Below are 20,780 nucleotides of genomic sequence, written 5' to 3' on the forward strand. Positions count from 1 at the left end.
AGCAAGAACATGCTCCAAAAAGCCCCAAATCACACCAGAGACCACCACCAAACTAGGCAGCAGGCAGAGGATAAATAATGCCAAAGCAGGAAAGGAAACCACTACAGAAGCAAACGGCATGGCCTGAAAGTTAATTAATACAATGCAGGTGTATTACAGAGAATCATTACCCTATTACAGCAACACAAATATTTTCTTTAATCTCAAAAAATGCCTTAAAAAATTTAAGCAGAAACCTGTTGGCTGGACCCTGAAGTTTTACTCAGCTAAAAAAGCCACTTCTACTGAAAGTAAAAAAGAAACAGTGTGCTGCTAAAGAGCACAGTGAGCACCATGCTCCCAAATTATGCTGGTTTTGAGGAAAAACACCCTGGCCCTCCATCCTGCGAGTACTCTTCAACACCATTCCCACTCTCCCCACTGAAATGATCCCCAAAGCCCTGCTCACCCCTCCAGCCCCCATGGCAGAGGACGCAATGCTGGGAAGGATGGACCTGCCCAGCTCCATGGCAGCACGATGGCTTTCCCTGCATCTGAGTGCTGTCACAGAGCACCCAAGCACAGCAGACCCACACCCATGAGATAAGTCTCCTTGCGCTGGTGCAGAGCGAGCGGCTGGTGGCTTTGGTTGCCTTCCTTAAGCCAGGGCACTCCAGCAAGGTGGCTGCCCATTAGCCCCTCGCTGCCACCCCAGCGACAAGGGGAGCAGGGCAACGCATGGCCTTGCTCTGTGATGTGCTGAGGTGACTCATTACCCAAGCTGATGTTGGGACCACACACGTTCCCAGCTGCTGGGACTGGTGTTTGCTGGTGATGTGCCACCGCTCAGATGCTGTGGCTCTCCCTGCACCACTACGGCAAAGCCTCCACCAAGTGCTGAACCACTTGCAGAAGCTCAATTACACTGGAGGAGCGTTTACTCCTTTATTTATCCAGACAGACACAGCATTTTTTTAAAATATCTGTATCAATCAAGGGCTTATTTAAACGAAGGGCTGAAAATTGGGATCAGCCTGAAAAGCACAACAAACCTGAGGCCATTAGTCTGAAAGTGGGTCTCAAGGGCACTTGAGGAAAAGGAGTAAGTGGACCCCAACACTCTTGAGGATCACATCTATCCCTGGAGAAGATTACACAGTAATAAAATATACTCAGCAAATTTTCATGGTTAATCATCCCTGTAAACTCAATGCTTCACTTGGCTGAAGGGAGAAGGCATTTTTTTCTATATGCTTCCTTTAATATGTTAGACAGAAATAATTAATTCTGTGTAGTGTTTCTCTTCTGAAAACACTTTGTTACAATGAAGGCTTTAGTCAGTCATCTTTTCTTTACCTACGTTCCAGTCTAAATTAGTCTTGCCCAGTGTCCATAAATAAATCAGCTTAGGAAAGTCAGTGGAAAGATAACTCTGCCAGCAACCTCCAGCGGATGCTGATACTGCTCTTACCGCCAGCTCCGCTCACAGGGGAATTCTCCTGCAGCACATGATGACTTTAAAAAGGCAATTTAAAGGGATGATTTTCATTTTCTGTTTATTAAAATACTATCTAGCAGGCCATTCAGACCAGATGCCCAATCTTCTTATGAACTTAAGTGAATAGATTTTACAGATGCTATTGCTTCTCGATAGCAGAGCAGAATTTAAGATGTTTGAAAAAGAGCCCGGGTGCATAAGAGTGAAGGATGGGGTGGTGGATGGTCACAGTAATGAGCTGCAACCCGCACACACGATTTTGTGACCCCCCAGCATATTCAGGTCCAGATTTACCATGTTATGCCTACTTATTCCACTTCTATGGCTTCTAGTAAAGTCTGTAAAACCATGAGCCAAAAACTATACTCCTAAAGCTGGGTTGAAAGAAGAAAGGGAATGCCAAGAAGATATTAAATGAGTTAGGTTTTAAATTAACTGGTTTGATGTTCAGACTGGCATGGAAGCTGGCTGGACCAGCTGGAGGAGCAGCTTAAAAGCATCTTTAGGATCTGGGTTTCGGTGCTAATGGGTGCCTGTGCACTTCACCACTCTCCTCCTCAACTGAAGATGCTCCAGGTGACACTGAGGACATCCCAGCTACCTGCTTGAGAGCTCACAGCCCTGTGGGCACCTTGCTGTCACCACTGGCAGGAGACCTGAAACCAGTGACCTGGGACCCCGTGAGAGGAACCACTGGTACCTGGCATCTACCAAGGTGTTCTCCTGAGCGGGGGAGGTCCTGGGGAGGAGAGCGGTGACACAGTGCATCTGGCCAGGCCGCTGGCACCAAACTCTCTGATTCAAAAACAAATAAACAAACAAGAATTAAAGCCTCATTTTAGCTGGCACTGCTGGAACCACTTTGTTCAGAAAAGTAAGAACCTGCAGTATTTCCCCATTGGCTGTTGGAGCCAAGACCCCTCAAGATTTGGCAGCGGTCTTTGCAAATCCACAAAAATTTGTATGTACGTGACAGCGGGGCTGCGGGTGCAGGGCTCAGCCTAGGAGTCAAAGGTGGGTCTGGGAAGGGGTACCTGCAGTTCTGGTCTGGTGGTCCAGTCTGCCACCCCGCTGCATGCCGTTTGTAGGCTATCCTCATGTCAGGGGCTGTAACAAGCACATTTCCAGACAAAAAAAAAGTTGATGGAGAAAACATAACATCAACCCTTTCCCTGGGCATCTGTGCTGGAGCAAGCAGCCCAGTGTCGCCACACAGTTCATCACCACCACTGGCAATGTGGGCAATGGGTGGCAGGGCTGCCACTACTCTCCCAATATAATCTGAACCTTCAGTAGACTGCTTGTCCCAAAAACCTACGCTGGCAGTAAACACTTGGTTCAGCTCTGAAGCTCTCGCTCAGCTTCCTGCTGCTGTTTTGGGAGAACAAAGCAGCTGGATTTGGCCCTGGGACGATCCACCATAGTCCTGTAACAGGAGCACCTGTGCCCAGAAGGCACCCCCCTGCTGCACAGACACGGATGGCACACGTTTAGTCCCAAGAAGGTCCCTTTGTGTTACCCAAATGGCAACGGAGATGCTCAGGAAGGGGTTAACACTGCTTGCAGCAATGTCCTGCCCTCCGGGTACCAGCAGCCAGTGAGCATGGCTCCCGGTGATGTAATCCTGGGTTGCTGCGCAGGCTGCACACCCCATCCCTCCTGCGCTGATGCGTCAGGGGACCCCTGAGAGGCATCAAGGACCCCAGGATGTGTGAGGGACCCTGGGATGTGCCAGTGACTGCGGCATCCTTTGCCAGGCAGGGACGAGCCCAAGGCAGCGCGTCTCAGTGACATCCACCATCCCTTTTGCTGTTGTTTTTTCCAGCTGAACTCCAGCCACTCAGCGCTTTCCAAGCAGTGAATATCAGAAATGATCATTATCTGCTTTTAAAACCCCCTCAGCCCCGGCACAGCCTCAGTGCCCGCTGTTGCCAATATTGTGCACACGTCTCAGCTGGGAAACTCCTCCTGGTTCCTGGACCACCCCTGCCTGGGTTTGGAAATCCCCCCGTGACAATGCCATTTCTGTGCAAAATGCCAAAGATAGGGTAGGGTGGCCCCTCACGGGCTGCTGGCGCTTGAGGATTTATACAGGCAGGTTCAGGAAGTTTTACAGAAATGCAGCTGAAGCCTTAAATTACAATTAACAGGTGCAATAAGAAAAATGCTCCATTTTCCCCTCTTCATGCAGTATCTCCTCCAGTAACAGCCTGTAGCCAGAGTGGGTCCTTCCATGCCTCTGGAATAATGTAATCCTCTAAGGAGAAAGTGATTCACTCTTCTTTGATGTGATAAAAAGAGGAAAACAAGTGAACAGGAGGCACTAAACAGCCATCTTGTTAAACCCAGACAGCTTTTCCAATTTAGCTTCTGAGCTGTTTATCACCATATAAAAAGTCTGGTACTCAGCAGACTAGATAAAGACCAGAGTGTTGATGTCCCTGTCTTTCTCACATTCATATTCCAGCCTAAATCTCAGCAAGATTTAGCTCAACCAATGAATTATTTAAGTCTCAACACTGATTCAGTGCCCAGAAAATCATTTCACTGTAGTCCAGAGAACGGACCTGGTAAACAAGCACTCAGGTGGCTGGGAAGCTGCAGAGCGGCATCTGCAGAGGAGAGGACGGGCACCATTTCACAGCAGGCTTCATCTGCACAACTTCTGTGCAGAGGAAAAGCCTGGCCGCAGGGCCAGGCAGCGGTTTGCTGGTGGGCTGCTTGGAACAACACAACGCAGATGTTTTTCTGGTTGACTAGACAAAAGTGGCGGCTGGGCTGCAAGCAAAATACACACATCATTTCTGATGCTGCACAAGGATCTTCTTCATATTCCTTTCCTTAACAGCAGCACTGAAGGCAGCAGGAGGGGGCTCTGCCCCTTCTGGCTCCAAAACCCAGCAAAACCTGGTGGTCCTCAATGCCCCCAGCAGCTGCAGAGGATGCTCAGGCAGTACCCACTCCCCACAGGCCATCTGGGCAGAGCCAGCACCTGCACCCATGGGTGCTGTTCTCTTCCCAGAGCACCACTGGTGCTCTGGGCCAGTGGTGGACATGGTGGCCCCCCAAGGACCTGCACTGCACACCAACATTCTCCAAAACCTGCTAGCAGGCTGCTGGTGTCCTGCTCACTTCTATTTAAGCAATATATATCTTGGAACTGCTACTAGGGAAGTCAAGGACACTTGAGCGTATGTTTTCTGGATATAAAAAGACAAAAAAAGTTGCTTCTTCATGTAACTTAAGGCAAGACACTAACATTAAAAGCATCTGCAATTAATTATCTCAGTCAGATAATGTTTCCACTATTATTTCAGTAACACAAACAGCTCCCCTCGTGTTTGTATCCACCTAATAACGAGGAGCAGCAACGGAGACTTTGAGCAGGGACAGCAGCTTGGGAATCGGTCAAATCCCCCCGGACCCTGCTGCTAATGGAGCTGAGCTCCAAAATGCTCAAACAGGCACGAAGATGCCTATTCCTGCGATTAGCACAGTGCCACACACGGGTCTCCTCACACAAAACCAACCCAGTGAAAACAAAGCTTTGAGGGATTTGAAAAGGCAGCATCCAGCCTTTTTTAATGTGTTTTGAGTCACTGCACTAACACTGAACCCTGAAACACTGGAGAGCAGTTCTGACGCTGAGTCACTTGAAGCAGCGCACAGCTCATCCCACAAAACCAGGAGGGATCTGTCTGCCTCTTCATCCATGTACTGCTATGCAGCTAAGCTTGTTTTGGTGCACTTTCCAGACCTTCCTCAAGGTTTGCACTGAATAAAAACCCACCTACCAGCTCTTCTCCACCTCACCAGGGTCCTGGGAACACGGTAAAGCAAGAACTGGGCAACTAATCCCACTGCCAGGCTGTCCTGCTCCTCCCATCCCTCTGAAGAGCGCTTAAAAGTAATAGTTTCTAGTACTGTTCAATGGGGACACAAGGCGCACTAAATAACTATGAGGTGATTTAATTGCTGCTGCGGTTGTGAGCAGCAGTGAGCAGATCTGCTATGGTTTGCCTAGGTCTTCACTAAATTCACAGTTCTGGATGGAGAACGGAGGTGATGGAGTGAGATGTGGAGGCTCTCAAGGCTGTAGCAAACCGAAGTCTGTCCCGAGAGCCATAAAACCTCGTTACAGAGTAGCAGGAATCAAGCCCGCTTGCTCTATACCTTTACTGGTGAAATACACTTGACCTTCTGTGCTTGATCTAGTATAAACCACAGGCATCCACTGGGAGGATTAGCAGACATCTGAAATAAAAGTCCAAGTGGCTGGGTACTGGGTAAGAACAGGCTGGATTAACACATTTCCCGTCGCAAACTAATAAAGGTGAGGACTTACTGAAAGCCCACACGAGAACTTGTTGAGCAGACTGTAAACCAGAAACGATTACAAGTAACAGGCAGAGTAAATCAGGCTTGTTCCTCTGCAAAGCACTCAAAGGCACGGGACACCAACCAACAATCCTCTACATCACTGATACCACCTTTTGCACAGCCCAGACCCTCTGAACCAACAAACCATAGAGATGATTCACCCCATCCTAAATCAGGTATTTAAACACTGGCAGGACAGACCACCCTGCAAACAACCTGTCCCCTCGCTGCCTGCAGGGACAAGGGCTGCCTGAGCAGATCCGACTGGAAACCTCCCTTTCCCGGCTGCAGAACTCACTGATGTTACATCACGGGGTGGGTTTCGCCGTCCTTGCTCAGTGCCCGTGGCCAGTCCATCCTCTCTGCAGCCAAGAGTCCTCCCGGGGGCCCCCAGCAGCGTGGGGAGCAAGCAGTGAGCTTTCCCCTCCCCGCACTCCCACAGCCCAGGGCTTGTGATCTAATCATTTAGGCCTAGGGCAGTTGGGATTCTTACTTCTTTTGATCAGAGCAGAGTCTCAGATCTTAAAAGGGAAGCATACAGTCGTTCTGAAGCAAACCAGGATCCAGGCATATTTAAAGGCAGGCTGCCACAGGATGAGGATAACTGACCCAAGAATTAGCCCTCTGTAAAATTGCTAGTGTGCCATCTGCAAGCCCCAAACTCATACGCTTTTCACGATGAGGTGTAGAGAAGGGAAAAAAAAAAAGGAGGAAAAAAAAAAAGGAAAGATCATGTTAAAAAAAACAAAGCTGTGCTCCAAAAGATACACAAACTGCTGCAGAATCCTGCATGCCCCTTCTGCAGCAAAGCCCAAGGGAAGCTGCTGATGAGTCAACAGCCAGGCTGCATCGCCGACCGAGGAGAGGAAGTCAAATCTCAACACTCGAGAACAAAGTGTGCTGGTTCATCGAGTACACGCTGAGAACGAAGCCTCGGGAAGCCCTCCCCGGGCTGGGAGCCGTGCTGCCGCGAGGAGACAGCCTGGCTGCCGTCCAGGGCTCCCGCTGCATGCAGAGCAGAGGCAGAGGTGAAGTCCAGGCACTGCCGGGATGTTTGCATGGTGCCACACTGCTGCCGGCCCAGCCTGGCCACAGCTCCTGGTTGCCACCACCCCACACAGGGCACCAGAGATGGCTCCCAGTATTGTTTTCTCTCTTTGCTGGAACCGCTCCCTCCTGGCACTGGGCATGCTGGATGCTGCATCCAGCCCTGCCAGGATAAGCCAAGGTGTCCACTCACTGAGAGCAGAGATGGAGAAGGGCAGGGACATGCCCCAGTCCTACACCCATTACTGGTGCACCAGTTAATTTTTCTCCCCACCCCAATATAATCATCTCCAACACCGCTTCCCCTGAACAGACCCTCTCTGCATCCCTCCTTGTGTAATGATGCTGGGCTATCCCTGCTGGCTTGCAAAATCGTGACACCAAAACACCTGGCAACAACTCTGCACCCTTTAAAGGAACTGCTGGGCCTCCTGGAGATGTTGGGTTAACTCCTTACGGGACTGGAGTCCACTAGAGAGCAACATAGTCCCCAAGAGTTGAGTGCCAGGCAGCTCCACATCATAGCCTGGGCACAGCCAGCCCAGCAAGGAGCCGCCCTACCTGCGTGTGTGGCTGTTGGAGAAGAGGGGCCAGAGGGGACCCGAGGGCAGAGGACAGGACAGCGACACAAACACCGTGCTGACGTGGCAGACGGCATTTGCGCTGGTGCCACCACCGTCACTGACTTGGTACTCGCAGAGGTTGTGCCGTCCTGTTGCCACAGCACTTTCTGTTTTCAGTTAAAACGGGGCCACAGCGACGATGCAAGTATAGATCTGCAACGCCAAGAATATCTGGGCAGGCTGCCAGCACGAAGGAGCCTTCCTGCTCGTCCTCCCGCTGTGTGCAAATTCACAGGAAACAGAATCTACAGCACATACTAATGTGGCTTAATGTGAGATCCAAGAGCCACTTCTAGATCCTGCCTGCATCCCTGTCAGCCTGAGGAAGGAGCCACATGCCAAAAATGTTAAATCATTAAATAAAGGAGGAATTAAAAACCATACAAGTGCATAATATCCCATGTAGGTGCTGCTGCTTTACGGAGCGATGCTCTGCCGAGGGAGCTCCATGCGCTGCTGTGCACGGCACCAGCATCGCTTACAGTGAGGAAGGATGAGCCCGGATTGGGTCCCAGCAAAACAGCTCTGCAAAAAGGGCTTTACAGCTTCTTAGGAGCACCCACGGCGAACAAGCAAGGCCTGCTTTCCTCTTGTGTGTATCATGGTGTGGCTCTGAGAAGACAAAGCTCATCTAAAGCTTCACTCTCCCATTTACAACAGGAGTGGTACGGCCTCAGTGCTCCAAAACTGTTGTGATTACTCTTTCCTCTACCTTACCTTGCTTAATCCTTAAGCCATGCTGAGATGGCCCAATATTGCATCCAGCACCCAACTGTGCCCCCACAATGAGGACTGGGACCTTGTACCTGACTCTATCACTGACTCACGGTAGAAATCTCCATAACTCAGTTTACCCAATTGTAAAGTAACTGTAGAGCTCACACGGGGGCTTTAAGGCTCCTCTGGTTCTGGAAAGTCAGTGGAGACCCTTCAGCTATGGGCTCTAACAGAGATGGGCTGTACCATGGCTGGGACATAGTGTCATCACTGGGTGCACTGCAATCACCACCCACGTCCCAGGGTGGGTGACCTGGAGATGTGTGGGCAGAGGGTGCCCGCCTGCCCTCCCTGCCTGTCGGAAGGGAAATTTGCCTCCATTCCTCATTCCTCTGCTCTGATCCAACCACCAGCGGCTTTTCTTGCCACACTGGAGCCCTTCAAGCTCTGGACAATTCTCAGGCGTGTTACCACACAAAATAAAACCCTTTTCAGTAGCGATGAGCCAGAAATGAATGTGGAGAGGAAACAGCTGATCTCCTGCGCTGCCTGATAACCCTGGCACACGGGCGGCCATCGGCAGCATCCCTGCCTCCCGGGATACCCAGCCAAGAGATGCTGCACCTCTTCCCCCCACTGCTTTCCTCACAACTGCACTGCGATTTGTGCTAACCTAGAAAGGTCCCTCGAGTTTAAGGTGGCTCTTGGTGGAGGCATTTGGAGACAGCTGCTTGCTGGGGAAAGCATTCCTTAAAAAACAGCTCTTTCCTTCTGCCTCACCCCCAGCTTTTGACATTTTAGAGCTCCAGAAAAATAAAATGTTTGAAAAAAAAAATCTGATTTTCAGCTTTGGAGGCACAAAACCTAGAGGCAGGCTGCGGGTAGGAAGAGCTGGTTTCCAAGCGCCCAGGCAGGAGATGAAAAGAGCAGCAGCGGCTGCATACATGGCACCTTTCACAGGGTGAGACCCATCTCAGGAGTGGGAAACAACTCTTGCACCCTCCGCAGCAACATCTGCTTGCTGCCAAACGCTCAGCCCAGGAACTGGACCCCCGGGGTCGCAGGATGATGGGCTGAGGATTATTTTTCAGGCAGCGTTTGCCTGCTCTCCAAGTCCCAGAGCCGTAGTGGCTTCTCCGCCCCCTGCCTCCCTCTAGGAATTTCACACTGAAACGGCTGTCAGGAGTGACAACATCAGGTCTGGATGGCCATGGGCATCCACTCCCTGTGCCGCAAAACCCTGTCACACCCACGCCTTACACCTCCAAGGTGAGGGGGTAGCAAAGGAAGAGCTGCACCTGCTGGGCTCCAAATTTCCCAATCTACAAAAAAAATATCACTGCTGGAATTTTTTTTCAGCAGAGAAAGGAATCTGGATTGCACACATCTGACACAGGGAGGATCCTTCAGGTCTGTGTGAATTTTTTGTTTGAATAGGGAAAAAGGGAAGTTTGGAGCAAAAGCAGGTGCAGGGTGGTGAAGGCAGCAGGTCAGGTGGGCCCAGAGAGGTGCCTGCTTGCTGCTGCCAGGATGGAGATGGGGGCAAATCAAGTCAGATTAACCTAGGGAGATAAATGGAGTCGTGAGGCCTTATAAGGCTGCTCTCTTTAGGCAAATGAAATATAGTCATCTCTCGTGTTAAAATACTTGACATTTCTCCAGAGGAGGGGATGCTGCAAGAGGGAGTTGTCTCACACTGGAGATGTGAAAGGGACCTCAGTCTTCATCCATCTGTGGCAGCCCGAGCGCTGCTTGTCTGCATCCCCAGCTCCCACATCGAGACCCAAGTGGGAAAAGACTGAGGGCAGGGATGCTATCGGAGGGAGAACTGCTTGGGGGGAGCACACCCACCTCTGCTGTGCCTTCTGGTGTGCATGTGGAGAGATGCTGTCCTGATTAAAAATAATCTGGCAGTGTCACCACTTGTCCCCCTGGGACGTGCATCATGGCCACAAACCAGGTACAACTATTAATGCTGCCATAAAATGAGCTCTTCATTCCCCTCATATCGCAGTAGCGAAGGCAAAATATCCCGAATGGGCTTCAGGCAAAGGACAAAGCCTTTAAGGCCATGCTTGCTGTCTTGCTAGCAAACAGAGATGGTTTACGCAGATGAGACACAGCACAGGACAGACAGACGGAGCAAGAAGAGAGGAAAGACCTCTGAGGACGCTGATGCTGTGGGGAAGCAGCACAATGCCGTGGCAGCCTGGGATGAGCAGGGCTCGTCACAGCCCGGAGAGGCTGCCGAAATCCACCTGGGATTAGCCGAGAGTGATGGAGCTACTCACGATACTCATTAGAGATCACAGATTTCAGGTCGGACTTCAGAAGACCAGAAGACGACACACATTATCTGCCCTTAAAAATAAAACTCAGGGAAAACCAGTGAAACACATAAATAAGCAATCAGTATGAACAGACGGATAAAAGAGCACAGAATAAGAACTATCTGACACGGGATGGGACCCCTGCAGTGGGTGGACAGAAGAGCAGCAGATGAGACCCATCTTGACTTAGCAAGGCTTCAACGCTACCTATGAGGAGATGATCCCTGGTGTCTGGGCTGTGCCAGACCTCTGCAGGGCCAGGTTTCCTCATGTAGATACGGGGTAAGCTTCTCAGTTTGTTGAGTTTAACTCTGACAAAGGGGAAAAACACAAAGTCTTTGCAAAGCAAGGTTTGAAATCAAAACAGTGTTGAGGAACTGAAGAAAGAGCTGGAACTACTGCAAGAGGTAATTCATCAAGGATTGTGGAATAGCACCAAGCTTGAGTATAATCAAATGAGCAAAATAACCCTAAAAATTAGGGGTTATTCCACTGACGGTGGAAGTGAAACCCAAGCTAAAGGTGAGTGAGCAGCACCAGGCTGTGGTGGGGCATCTGATGTCCCCTCTGAAGCCCATGGGCATGTCCTTGTGGTGACATGGGGAAAACCAGGGGAAGCCTGGAACAAAAAGGTTCACAACTCCAGAAAACAAGACCTTTGACACCTTAAAATGAATTGATCTGTTCAGTCTAGAGGAGAGAGGACTGAGAGGAGACATGAGAGTGGCCCAAAAAATGTGAAATACATTGGGAAAGGGCTGGTGCCAGAGCACGACAGGGTGGGATGGGGACCTGGAGGGGATGATCCACACCAGTGCATGGGAACAGGCAGCAATGGCAGAGCTGCCATGGGGGAACTCCTAAAACAAGGGCTTGGAGAAAAGCAGAGGGGCACATCTGCAGCCTGCTCCACACTCCGGCAGCCCCTTGGCTGCAAGGGCTGGGATGCAAAACCCACCCAACAGAAGGCTGGGAAGCAGCGCCCATGGGCAGCCGCTGTTCAGGCTGGCTCTACATGGGCACTGCCAGCCCTGCAGCATCCAGCTCTCGCTTTTCAGCTGGAAATAGCACTGGGGTGAGCCCTCAGTTGGGGAGCAGTCACTTGCGAGTCCAGACTGCGGTTAGCTAGCCAAGACAATTAAAAAAGGATATTTCACACACAGTTCCGCCCCCCCTACCCCAAGGATTAAATCAACTCAACAGTCCCCTTTACAACTTCCCTTTTGATGTGCTCAGACTCATTAAAGTTTCATTTCTTTCTCCGTTTTCCCCGGGGGAGGAGGGGAAGCGTACACAAAAGTTTACTTGAGAAGCAGGGTGGACAGCTGCGGCAGCAGCTGCTCGGGCTGTGGGACACGCAGAGCCTCTGCTGGGCTTCACACCCTGCCCAAACCCCCAAGCAAAACACATCCCCCCGCAGCCCCAGCATCTCGCCCACATGATGCTTTTGCAGGATGCACGCCCAGGGTCACACACCATGAAGCAAGTGCATGGGAGCTGCAAAACCCAGCAGGTTTTGGGGTCTGACCCTGGGAGTTTTTAGGTCCAATCCTGCAAGCTTCAGGTCCAACCCTGCAGGTTTTGGGGTTCCTTCCTGACCCGCCTGGTTTTCCCCACCAGGCAGCATCAGCCTTTTCCCCACACATGGTGAATGAGTAGCTGCTCCCCCTCGTTTCTTTTCTGCCCGAGCAGCTGTTTAAGTGTCTATTTTAAAACTCAGTTCCCTATTTTAAAATAGCTACTGAGACACCAATCTAGGCCGAGAGACGTCGTCTCTACAAGGTCTGGGAGATGCCTGTCTATTCGCTGGGCTCCTTTTCCCAAGCCCCAAATCTCAGCATGCCCATCACGTCTCCAATACGCACCAACAGCCTACATGGTAAAGACGGAAGTTTTTAATTTAAGGGCCAACTCCTGCACCCTTTCCATGACATATCAGCGGTACAGCCACGTGTTTCTAGACAGAGATGCAACAACCAGCCAGGCAGAGGCTGACCTTCTGGGTGGTTTTTTACTGGTATTTTTTTACCTTCCCTTTAATTTTCTCGCATCTTTTTAAAATTCCCCGATCAAAAGCAAACAAGAAGCTGGTCCGCCTGGCACAGCTCCTTGTCATTGCCTGAAAAAACCTGCGCACACATGAGAAGGACTTTCAGAAAACCCATGGCAGCATGCGGTGGGAGGTCCCAGTGCATCCCTGTGCAAGCCCGGGGTTCCCCTGTGTCCCCTTGATGTGCTCTATGAGCTAGTGTGTCCCCTGCTAGGCAGAGGGGATCCCCTGCAGGGAACCCTGCTCGCTTACCTGACCACAGGCTCTGGGATGGCCTCGGCACTTGCCGGCACCTGGACACCCTTCTCCCACTCCTGCCTCCAGGGATCAGCCAGGACGTAGTACTCGTCAGGGCTCAGCTGGAAGGAGTCGGGGATCTTCATGGCTGTGATCAGATCCGTACGGAAAACCTGCAACGAAAAAAACACAAAACAAAACACGAGTGAAGGAGTCTGGCAGAAGCGGGGTGCACACCCAGGGATGCTGACCTGGGGACAGCATGTTGGTGCCTGCATCCCTGATAGCATGGCTTTGAGCTGTCACTTTATGTCACCTTCGAGGTGAGATTTAGACAGGATTTGGGGAGAACAAAGTGTGCAGGCAGGGACTCCCCTGCTTGGCCAGGCAGCACCAAGAACCCCCATGGTTGCAGCACTCCCAGGATCCACCAGCCCAGGCAGATGTGAATCCCGCAGGGTACAAGCTCGGCCGAGGCACGGACCGAAAATCAGGTTTAAACTAAGGAAACAACAGGCTGCTTTCTCTTAGGGGATCAATGTTTTCAACAGAGCTACAGGAACATCTGCTCCAAACACCAAGGGCTGTGCAGCAACTGGGCATCTCCACATTCATCATTACTGGGGGAAAATGATGCTCTTGACATGACTGAAGCTGTGGGAGTAAAGGCAAAAAGCCAGGATGGGTTACGCTAGAGCTGGAAAATATCTGACTAAAAGGTGATCTAGGAGCCTGCTTACACATTCACAGCCATGGAGATTTTTCCTGACTCAATAAACCTCCCGTGAAGCTGACACTGGACCTCTCCTCTACAAAAAACCCCCAGCCCCTCGGGCAGTGCATGGGCTTGTTCTCCATCCCACTGCTGGCCCTGCAGCACCTTCCCTCAACACACTAAGATCAAAAACTCATTCCAAAATCCCTCACGGTAAATAAGGCTTTCCTTCTAGAGGGTTGCCTGACAGCAATGACTCCAGCAACCCTGCCTCTTGCAGCATAAAAATAAATTGTAAATGAAAACGGATGATTTCTCCTCTCTACCATCTGCTATTAGCTGAGATAATAACCGAGGGTGCCAGCAATCACACCTGGACACCATCCCGCTCTGTCCACTCCATCCCTGCTATGCCTGCCTTACCTTCTGCCTTACCAGAATGGACCAGGTGTTTTCTTTACATGCTGTTTAATCTGTTTGCAGAATCTATTCTCCAAATGCACATGGCTTCATCAGAACCACAGTAAATGATATGATATGGTTTTACACTTTCGATACAAAGATAAGACACTTTGGAGAGTATTTGGGAAACCAAATTGGCTGAGACGCAGGAAACTAGACATTAACTAAGACCACTGAGACCAGTATTTAGGTCAGTTTGTTTAATCCTCAGAGTCTCAGCTGCTAACCCAATTAGAGTTAAATATAATACACAAACAACCTTTCCTATGTTGGGACCTCTCTGAATTGTACTGGTACCTTCCTCCTGATGCATCTGCCTGGAGACATTCTTGACAACATCTATATAAACCTGATTTGAGTTGGCCAGACACAGTCTCAGCGCATCCTTCAATAAACGTAATTAACAGCCCACATATTACAGTCAGAATTAGACTGAGTTTGAGAAAGATCAGGTCCCTGTAAGTCTCCATGTGCTACAAATGTCTGGTTACGGACACCACAGCGACCTTTTACTGTGTTGCCAGCATGAGAAATTTAAAAAAAAAAAAAAAAGATAAATGTTAATCAAACATGAGAAGGGATACGTGAGAATTTGTAGTCCTTCCAGTGCTGTGTGTCTGCATATCAAAACAAGCAAAGTGACCTCACTGTAGCTCATTTTCTAAAACACAGTGTACAAATATGCCCTTTTCTTCACCCCCCTGCACTGCCAGGGTCACCACTCAGGCAAACGGCATCTCCGTTTCCCCATTTCAGCGCCCATCACCGATGAGGATAACACAAACCCAAGCAAGCCTCCCCATCTCAGACTGCTCTGTTCTGGTGGACAAGATGCTCCCCCATGCCTGGACCACGCGTGGTCAGGGGCAGCATCCAGGGCTGGTGCCACTTCCCCACTCTGACTACCGGCCCTGGGCCAGCAGTGCTGCAGCACTTATACACCGCTCCATTTGCAAACTGGAGACACTTGCCCTTGGGATTCATGGGCAAAGCCAGGTAGGAATGGTTTTCCAAAGGTGCTGGGCACACAAGAGGTTTTTCAAAACTCCCTGGACTGGACCCTGCTGACATGTAAGTGCCCTCCACCAACTCAGTCGCCTCCTGAGGACACCCACAGGGCGCAGGAGCATGGCATCACCCTTTCACAGCATGCAAATCCAAAAGATGGAAAAGCCTGCACTGACAAGCCCATGTCATGCAGCCAGCCTGGGGAGGAGCTGGCAGCGATGCTGGGGAGCCCTGGTCCTCCCTGAGAGGAAATAAACAGCTCCATCCAATCCTAACAGCATTTTGCTTTGTTTATAGATATTACTTAGATTACTTCTTTGGTGCTCTTGGCTGTTTGCTGGGTTCGTGGCTTCAGTGGTCCAGCGCTCCAGCAGCATCTCATGCTGCTCACCACTGCTTTGCACCAGTGGGACCAGCCTCACCAACGCTTCGCAACATCCTTGGCAGATGCAAAACCCTTCGGCACACCACCACGCAAATCTCACAGCCTTCGTGTTGGAAAATGCAGCAATGGGATCTGCCTTTGGTGTAATTTCTCCCCTCTGCATGGTACAGATCCCAGGCTTGTGTTTTCCTGCATTAAGTCTTCCCCAAATTCATCCCTTTTGGGTTTTCAGCTCACATCGGCGTAGAAGCTTAGTTTTAATTTTAAGCCAAATAAGCACGATTGTATCTATTTCCCTGAAGATGATAAGGCACATCGCAGGCTGGATTTGCAATCTCAGTGCTTCATTTATTTAGTCCTTCTTGGAAAACAGATAAGCTCACCCATCCAACGGCAGCACGCGCACCCGCACTTTATCACAGCGATGCCTCTGTCTTTTCATGAAGAACTGGAAATGCTCAAATTATTAACTATCAAAGCAGAACACTTTAGAAATGATAGAACGGCGCAGAAATTGTAAAGGAAAGCAGATCAGTTGTCTGGAAATCTCCCAACAGCTAATATGCTCAAATTGTAATCTAAATGTCTTTTTGTTTTGAATTGTCTGGGATTAGGGTTGGGAAAAGACTCAATTATTCTACTCAAACTCCTCTGAATTATTTATGAAAACCAAATAAAGGGTAAATTGGGCACTGATGAACCGAGGACCTGGCGGTGAAGAGAAAGTTGGGTACCAGAAAACAAGCAATTTTCCCTCAATAGGAGTGTTTACTGTTTCTCCCTGTCCGCAGAAGCTGACAAATTGTCTCTGAGGCCAGGCTGCCCTGCTCCCGCCACAGCCCTGGCCAGGCTCCGGCCTCTCCTTCCCACCCGGCAGCGGGATCCAGTTCATTGCCTATCGATCTGCCAGCAATGGGGAAGGCCAAACCAAGACATTCACTTTATCACCTCTGCTTGCTCAGGACCCTCAGGCAGCTTTCAGTGATGCTCACAGATGCACTCCAGGGCTCAACGCCCTTTGCTACCATCTGCTTTAAAGATGGGGAAGAAGAACATGAAATTGCAAAGCCCCAAGACATTTTTGCCTTCGTACTTCCACATGAGAGGGACCATAGAAAAAACTTCCCTCTCGGTCCCTGCTCACCTCATCAGCCTCATGTTTCCGCTTCCCACCCATTTTCCCTGCATCCACATCACCCACACATGAGGCAGCAGGTTAATTCCCAGTGTGATCACACCAACCTTACATCATGGACCAGGCTCTACCAGAGCAGCCCAAGGAGGACATGGACCTCCCCCCAGCAGCTCAGGCCACCACACAGAGGTCCTGCTGCTCCAGCTGTCTCACCAGCTGTGTGGAGAAGCTGTCTGGTCACACACGCAATCCCATCCAGATCTTTTTGTGCAGGAAACAGCTTCTAGGCAGTTATTGCCCATATTACCAACCTCTACTGTTTCCCCATCCTTTCAGCCCACCAGTTTGCAGTGCTGGACTGACTGCCTCCCCAGCACAGCCCGGTGGTCCAGGAATGTGAACACCAAAGCCATTGCATTTCCCAAGGACATATCAATATTTTTTTGTTATTACTGTAATTTGCTGTTGTGAAGCAAAAGCTACATTGATTTTATCTCTCAAAAAAAAATCCCCAAACTAATTAAATATAACACATCTTCCAATTTTCACATCTTAATGCTTTACTTGGATCCAGCCTGGTGCGGGGAAGGATGCTCCTGGGGTTATAGCAGAGACCTGCGAGGCAGGGGTTGGATTCAGCTCCTCCCTGAGCCACAATCTCAGAGAGAAACACCCCTGGGATGGGGCATGCCGTGACGCATCAGGGACCCTGAGCAAAGGACTCCCAGGCTGTGCTGCTTTGCAGCAGCGTTCCTCCTCCTCCGTGCCCCCCAGCCCCTCTCTGAGCTCTCCATCACCTTCCTGTGCAATCCTCGCATCGATTTCCAGCTTCTTTGACTGACTCACTCACAAACCCCTCTAATAAAGTGGCCTGGCAATCTCACCACCATTCAGCTCCCACTTTACATGCTCTGTCAAGGACCTGGCTTTTCAAGTGACTGCACCCAGAGGTCTAAGCCTGCCAATTATTCCTTTAGCCCCAAATACCGACCTGAAAACACCGAATTCAGATCCCACAGTAACGACTTTCCGCTCGTATAAAACCAGCTCCTGGGTGAGAGCCAAAAAGCTGTATCTGTTTTGGGCTTTAAATCGAAACGAAAAGAAACACTCGTCTAACGCTGGTTTTAATTAGCTTTTAAAGCAGCAGCCAGCCCAGGGATTGCCGTGCCGGATCCGGTGCAGATGATCACACCCGGTGAGGCGGCATGGCCTCGGCATCTCCCAGCACGGGGACACAGCCAGGGCCACCAGCTCCAGGCGCCTGCTGAAAACCAGCCCGGGTGAAAACCAGCTCCAAAGGGACCTGGCGGCTCAGCCAAGCCAGGCTTTCCGAGCCAGCGGAATTGTATTACACATTTTCCCCTGCGTCTGCACCCCGCTGACCTTGGGGCTTTCAGACCTTGCTCCTGGGGCAGAGGAACAAGCACCACCCCTGCTCCCAGTCCCAGGACGGGATGCAATTTTGTTTATACACAAAAACATCTGTATCTCTGAAAAGTTTGCAAAAAAAAAAAAACCCCAACTTTCCAAAGCACCGGTACGAAATGTAAGAGAAATTAAGTTCATTGTGCAAAATCGAGTGCATGCTGGCAACATGCTCACTAGGGAGAAGGTGGACAGGTGAGGTACAAAGGGACTGGCCACAGCCTGCATCTGAAATCTCGCATTTTAATTTGTTCCCTCCTACAAACCCAACAAATCTGCAATCTTTCCCTGACACCCCTGCATCCGCCACAGCAACGCAGGATCTCGCACGGCCGACTTCGCTGTAGCACACTCCGAGCATCACTGCGAAGGACGAGCAGCAGTGGGTCACTGCACAAGAGATGTGGGAGTGCTTTTTGACATCAAGATAACAGGTTTTGGTTCAACTCTACTCTTCCCCCTGCCTGCCATCCTGGCAGCCGTGTCCCATGTACACACTCCCAGTCATAACCCCCTTCCTCTATCCCCCGTGAGCCCAGGGGAGTCTCTGGCTGCTCGTCTGCAGGGCTCCCTCCTCGTTTCCAGCCAGTGCTATTAGCCCTTCACCCTCTCAAGCATAAAATTGTTTGTTGTAGCTCATGAGTCACAAGGAATTTTAGAGAAAGAGAAAACAATGGAAACAATGGGAGTCCTGGGAATAGTTTTTGGTTGTACAAACTGTCTTCGTATCAGCTTAAGCCGGCACCTCCGTGGGTGCAGCTCTTGGCTGCCGAGCCCTGATCCCCTCTGGCCCGCCCAGACCTATTCCCTGCCGTTATATCACGTTTTTCCAGCCTTTTCCAAAACGAGGTGAGCAGTGATATTCGGTAGCAAGACTCCGAAACATGGCAATGCCTGGTGGGTGTTTGTAAGCAGCGATATTATCTGCCTGTGGGGAAAAAAAGCACTCAACTCACATGTTCATCTTGGAGTCAGGCTGCTATCTCTTCATCTAGTCTTGTTTCCTCTCAAAATGCTGAATGTTAAAGATTCAATGAACAACAGAATTTAAAATAGGAACAAGAAGCATTTTTGTCTGGCCCTTCTCAGCATCCAGAAGACAATGGTATTAATCTGTTATCCCCAGGCCGGCTTGGGAAAAGTGACAAAGCCACTGCAGTCAAACCTTTCAACAGAGATGGATTTTCTCCTCATCCAGCCCAGTAAAAACATGTCCAGTCTCGCTTGGCTATACTCACAAAAGCCCTTCTTCAAGCATGGAGAGCTCAGGGACTAAATTCACATTGCACTGGACCATTATATACCTAACGCAGGGAAAAACCTGAGATCTAATCCACTAAGAAATTACTTCTTAGAAGGGAAGCAATGAGGATGTTTGTTAAAAGGGTTAAATCCTTGTAAGGAGATATAAAAAGACATCTTTCAAAACACGGAAGTAATATCTAAACAAGGCGAGCAGAAAATAACGTAAATTGTATAAATTTGTGGTTTCCCCTTCATCTTAAACCCTGCCTGCAGCTGTGGTCCCCTTGCCTCCAGAAGGCCTGGAGAGAAAGAGAAGGGCAATGAGGATGTATAAGGAGATCAGCAGCTCTCGCAGAGGAGAGTCGAGACTGCACTGGGCTCTTCAGCTCAGAAAAGGGGTGGCTGGAGGGGCAGCAGGCAGGTGGCTTGCACAAAAAAGCAGGTGTTTTTTTCCCCCCTCACAAGATATTCTAGCAGTGCAACTCACTGCAGAGTAGTGGTTTGGATCTCGAACAATTCAGGAGCTAATGACTAACACACCGGCTACGGCAGTGACTCAGGCAGCATCCAAGGGAGTCCCCAGGCCGCTGATGGCTGGGAGCTGGCGGATTGAACCAGTGACGATCACCATGCACTTGCCTTGCTCTTACATTTTCTCCTTAGACACCGACAACTGTTCCCTGTCAGAAACAGGGGCGAAGGCTTGATGACTGCAGTTTAACCAGCAAGGCTTGCAATCCTATCCCCAGCAGCCCCATAGCCGCAGGCAGGACTGCACTGATGAGCCACTAAAAGACGCAGAAATCCGTCCTTCAGGCACATCTTATGCCCGGTGCAGCTTCAGCATGCAAGACAGGGAGGATTCAAGCGAGCATCCCCCTCCCTGACCAGCATCTCCTCGCAGAGCTCCAGAGACAGGTACCGGCCACCACACTCCGTTTCAGGCCAGCTTCAGAAAAACACGAGCTCTAACGAGATTAATTAAAATGACTAGATTGGTTGACTGCTGTCACTGCAGATACAAGAACCTGCTGCCAGCTGCCCGCATCCATCCCCTGCCTACGGGCGAGGGCAGGGCAGGAGAACCATGCCCGTGCCCAGGGCGCTGTCGACATCACGCCGGGCTCTGCCCTGAGGTCTCTGCAGCCCAGAGGCAGGAGATGGAGGGCTGGTGCCTGGAACACATCAGGAAAGAGCCCGGGCAGAGCCTCGTGACAGGCACAGATAAATATAATCACCCTCCCTGGCAATGGCCCCCTTCACGGATGTTTACAAACAGCTCAGTACTTTTCCATGTTAAGAAGCTTGTTTTTCCAGATGCCTTGTATCGGGTGGTTTTTAATGTGTATAGTTAATCCCTTCTCACAGAGTCTTTCATAATAAACATCACCCCCTGACCTAGCTAATAACTACGTAACACTAATGCTTTTGATTTTTTTTTATCTCCTGCTCGGGTTGTCAGGGGGAATGCAGGCAGCAGCTTGCAGGGAAACGTGGACATGACTTTGAGTGGGGCAGGAGAGCTTGTTTCCCCTGGTACA

The 20,780-nt window shown here is 50.3% G+C and overlaps 1 protein-coding gene across 1 annotated transcript in view; it reads right to left on the reverse strand.

The window, feature by feature from the left end:
• The window catches only part of LOC104534304 (protein Jade-2-like), a gene marked incomplete at its 3' end in the record, with an annotated part of 54,604 nt that overhangs the window by 28,111 nt on the left and 5,713 nt on the right, over positions 1-20,780 (reverse strand). The window contains exon 3 of the mRNA XM_010194434.1: positions 12,877-13,034. Coding sequence (XP_010192736.1) covers positions 12,877-13,034 — 158 coding nt within the window. The remainder of the gene's footprint in view (positions 1-12,876; positions 13,035-20,780) is intronic.

The sequence above is a fragment of the Mesitornis unicolor genome, unplaced genomic scaffold, assembly GCF_000695765.1.
Source record: "Mesitornis unicolor isolate BGI_N332 unplaced genomic scaffold, ASM69576v1 scaffold24521, whole genome shotgun sequence".
NCBI lineage: Eukaryota > Metazoa > Chordata > Aves > Mesitornithiformes > Mesitornithidae > Mesitornis > Mesitornis unicolor.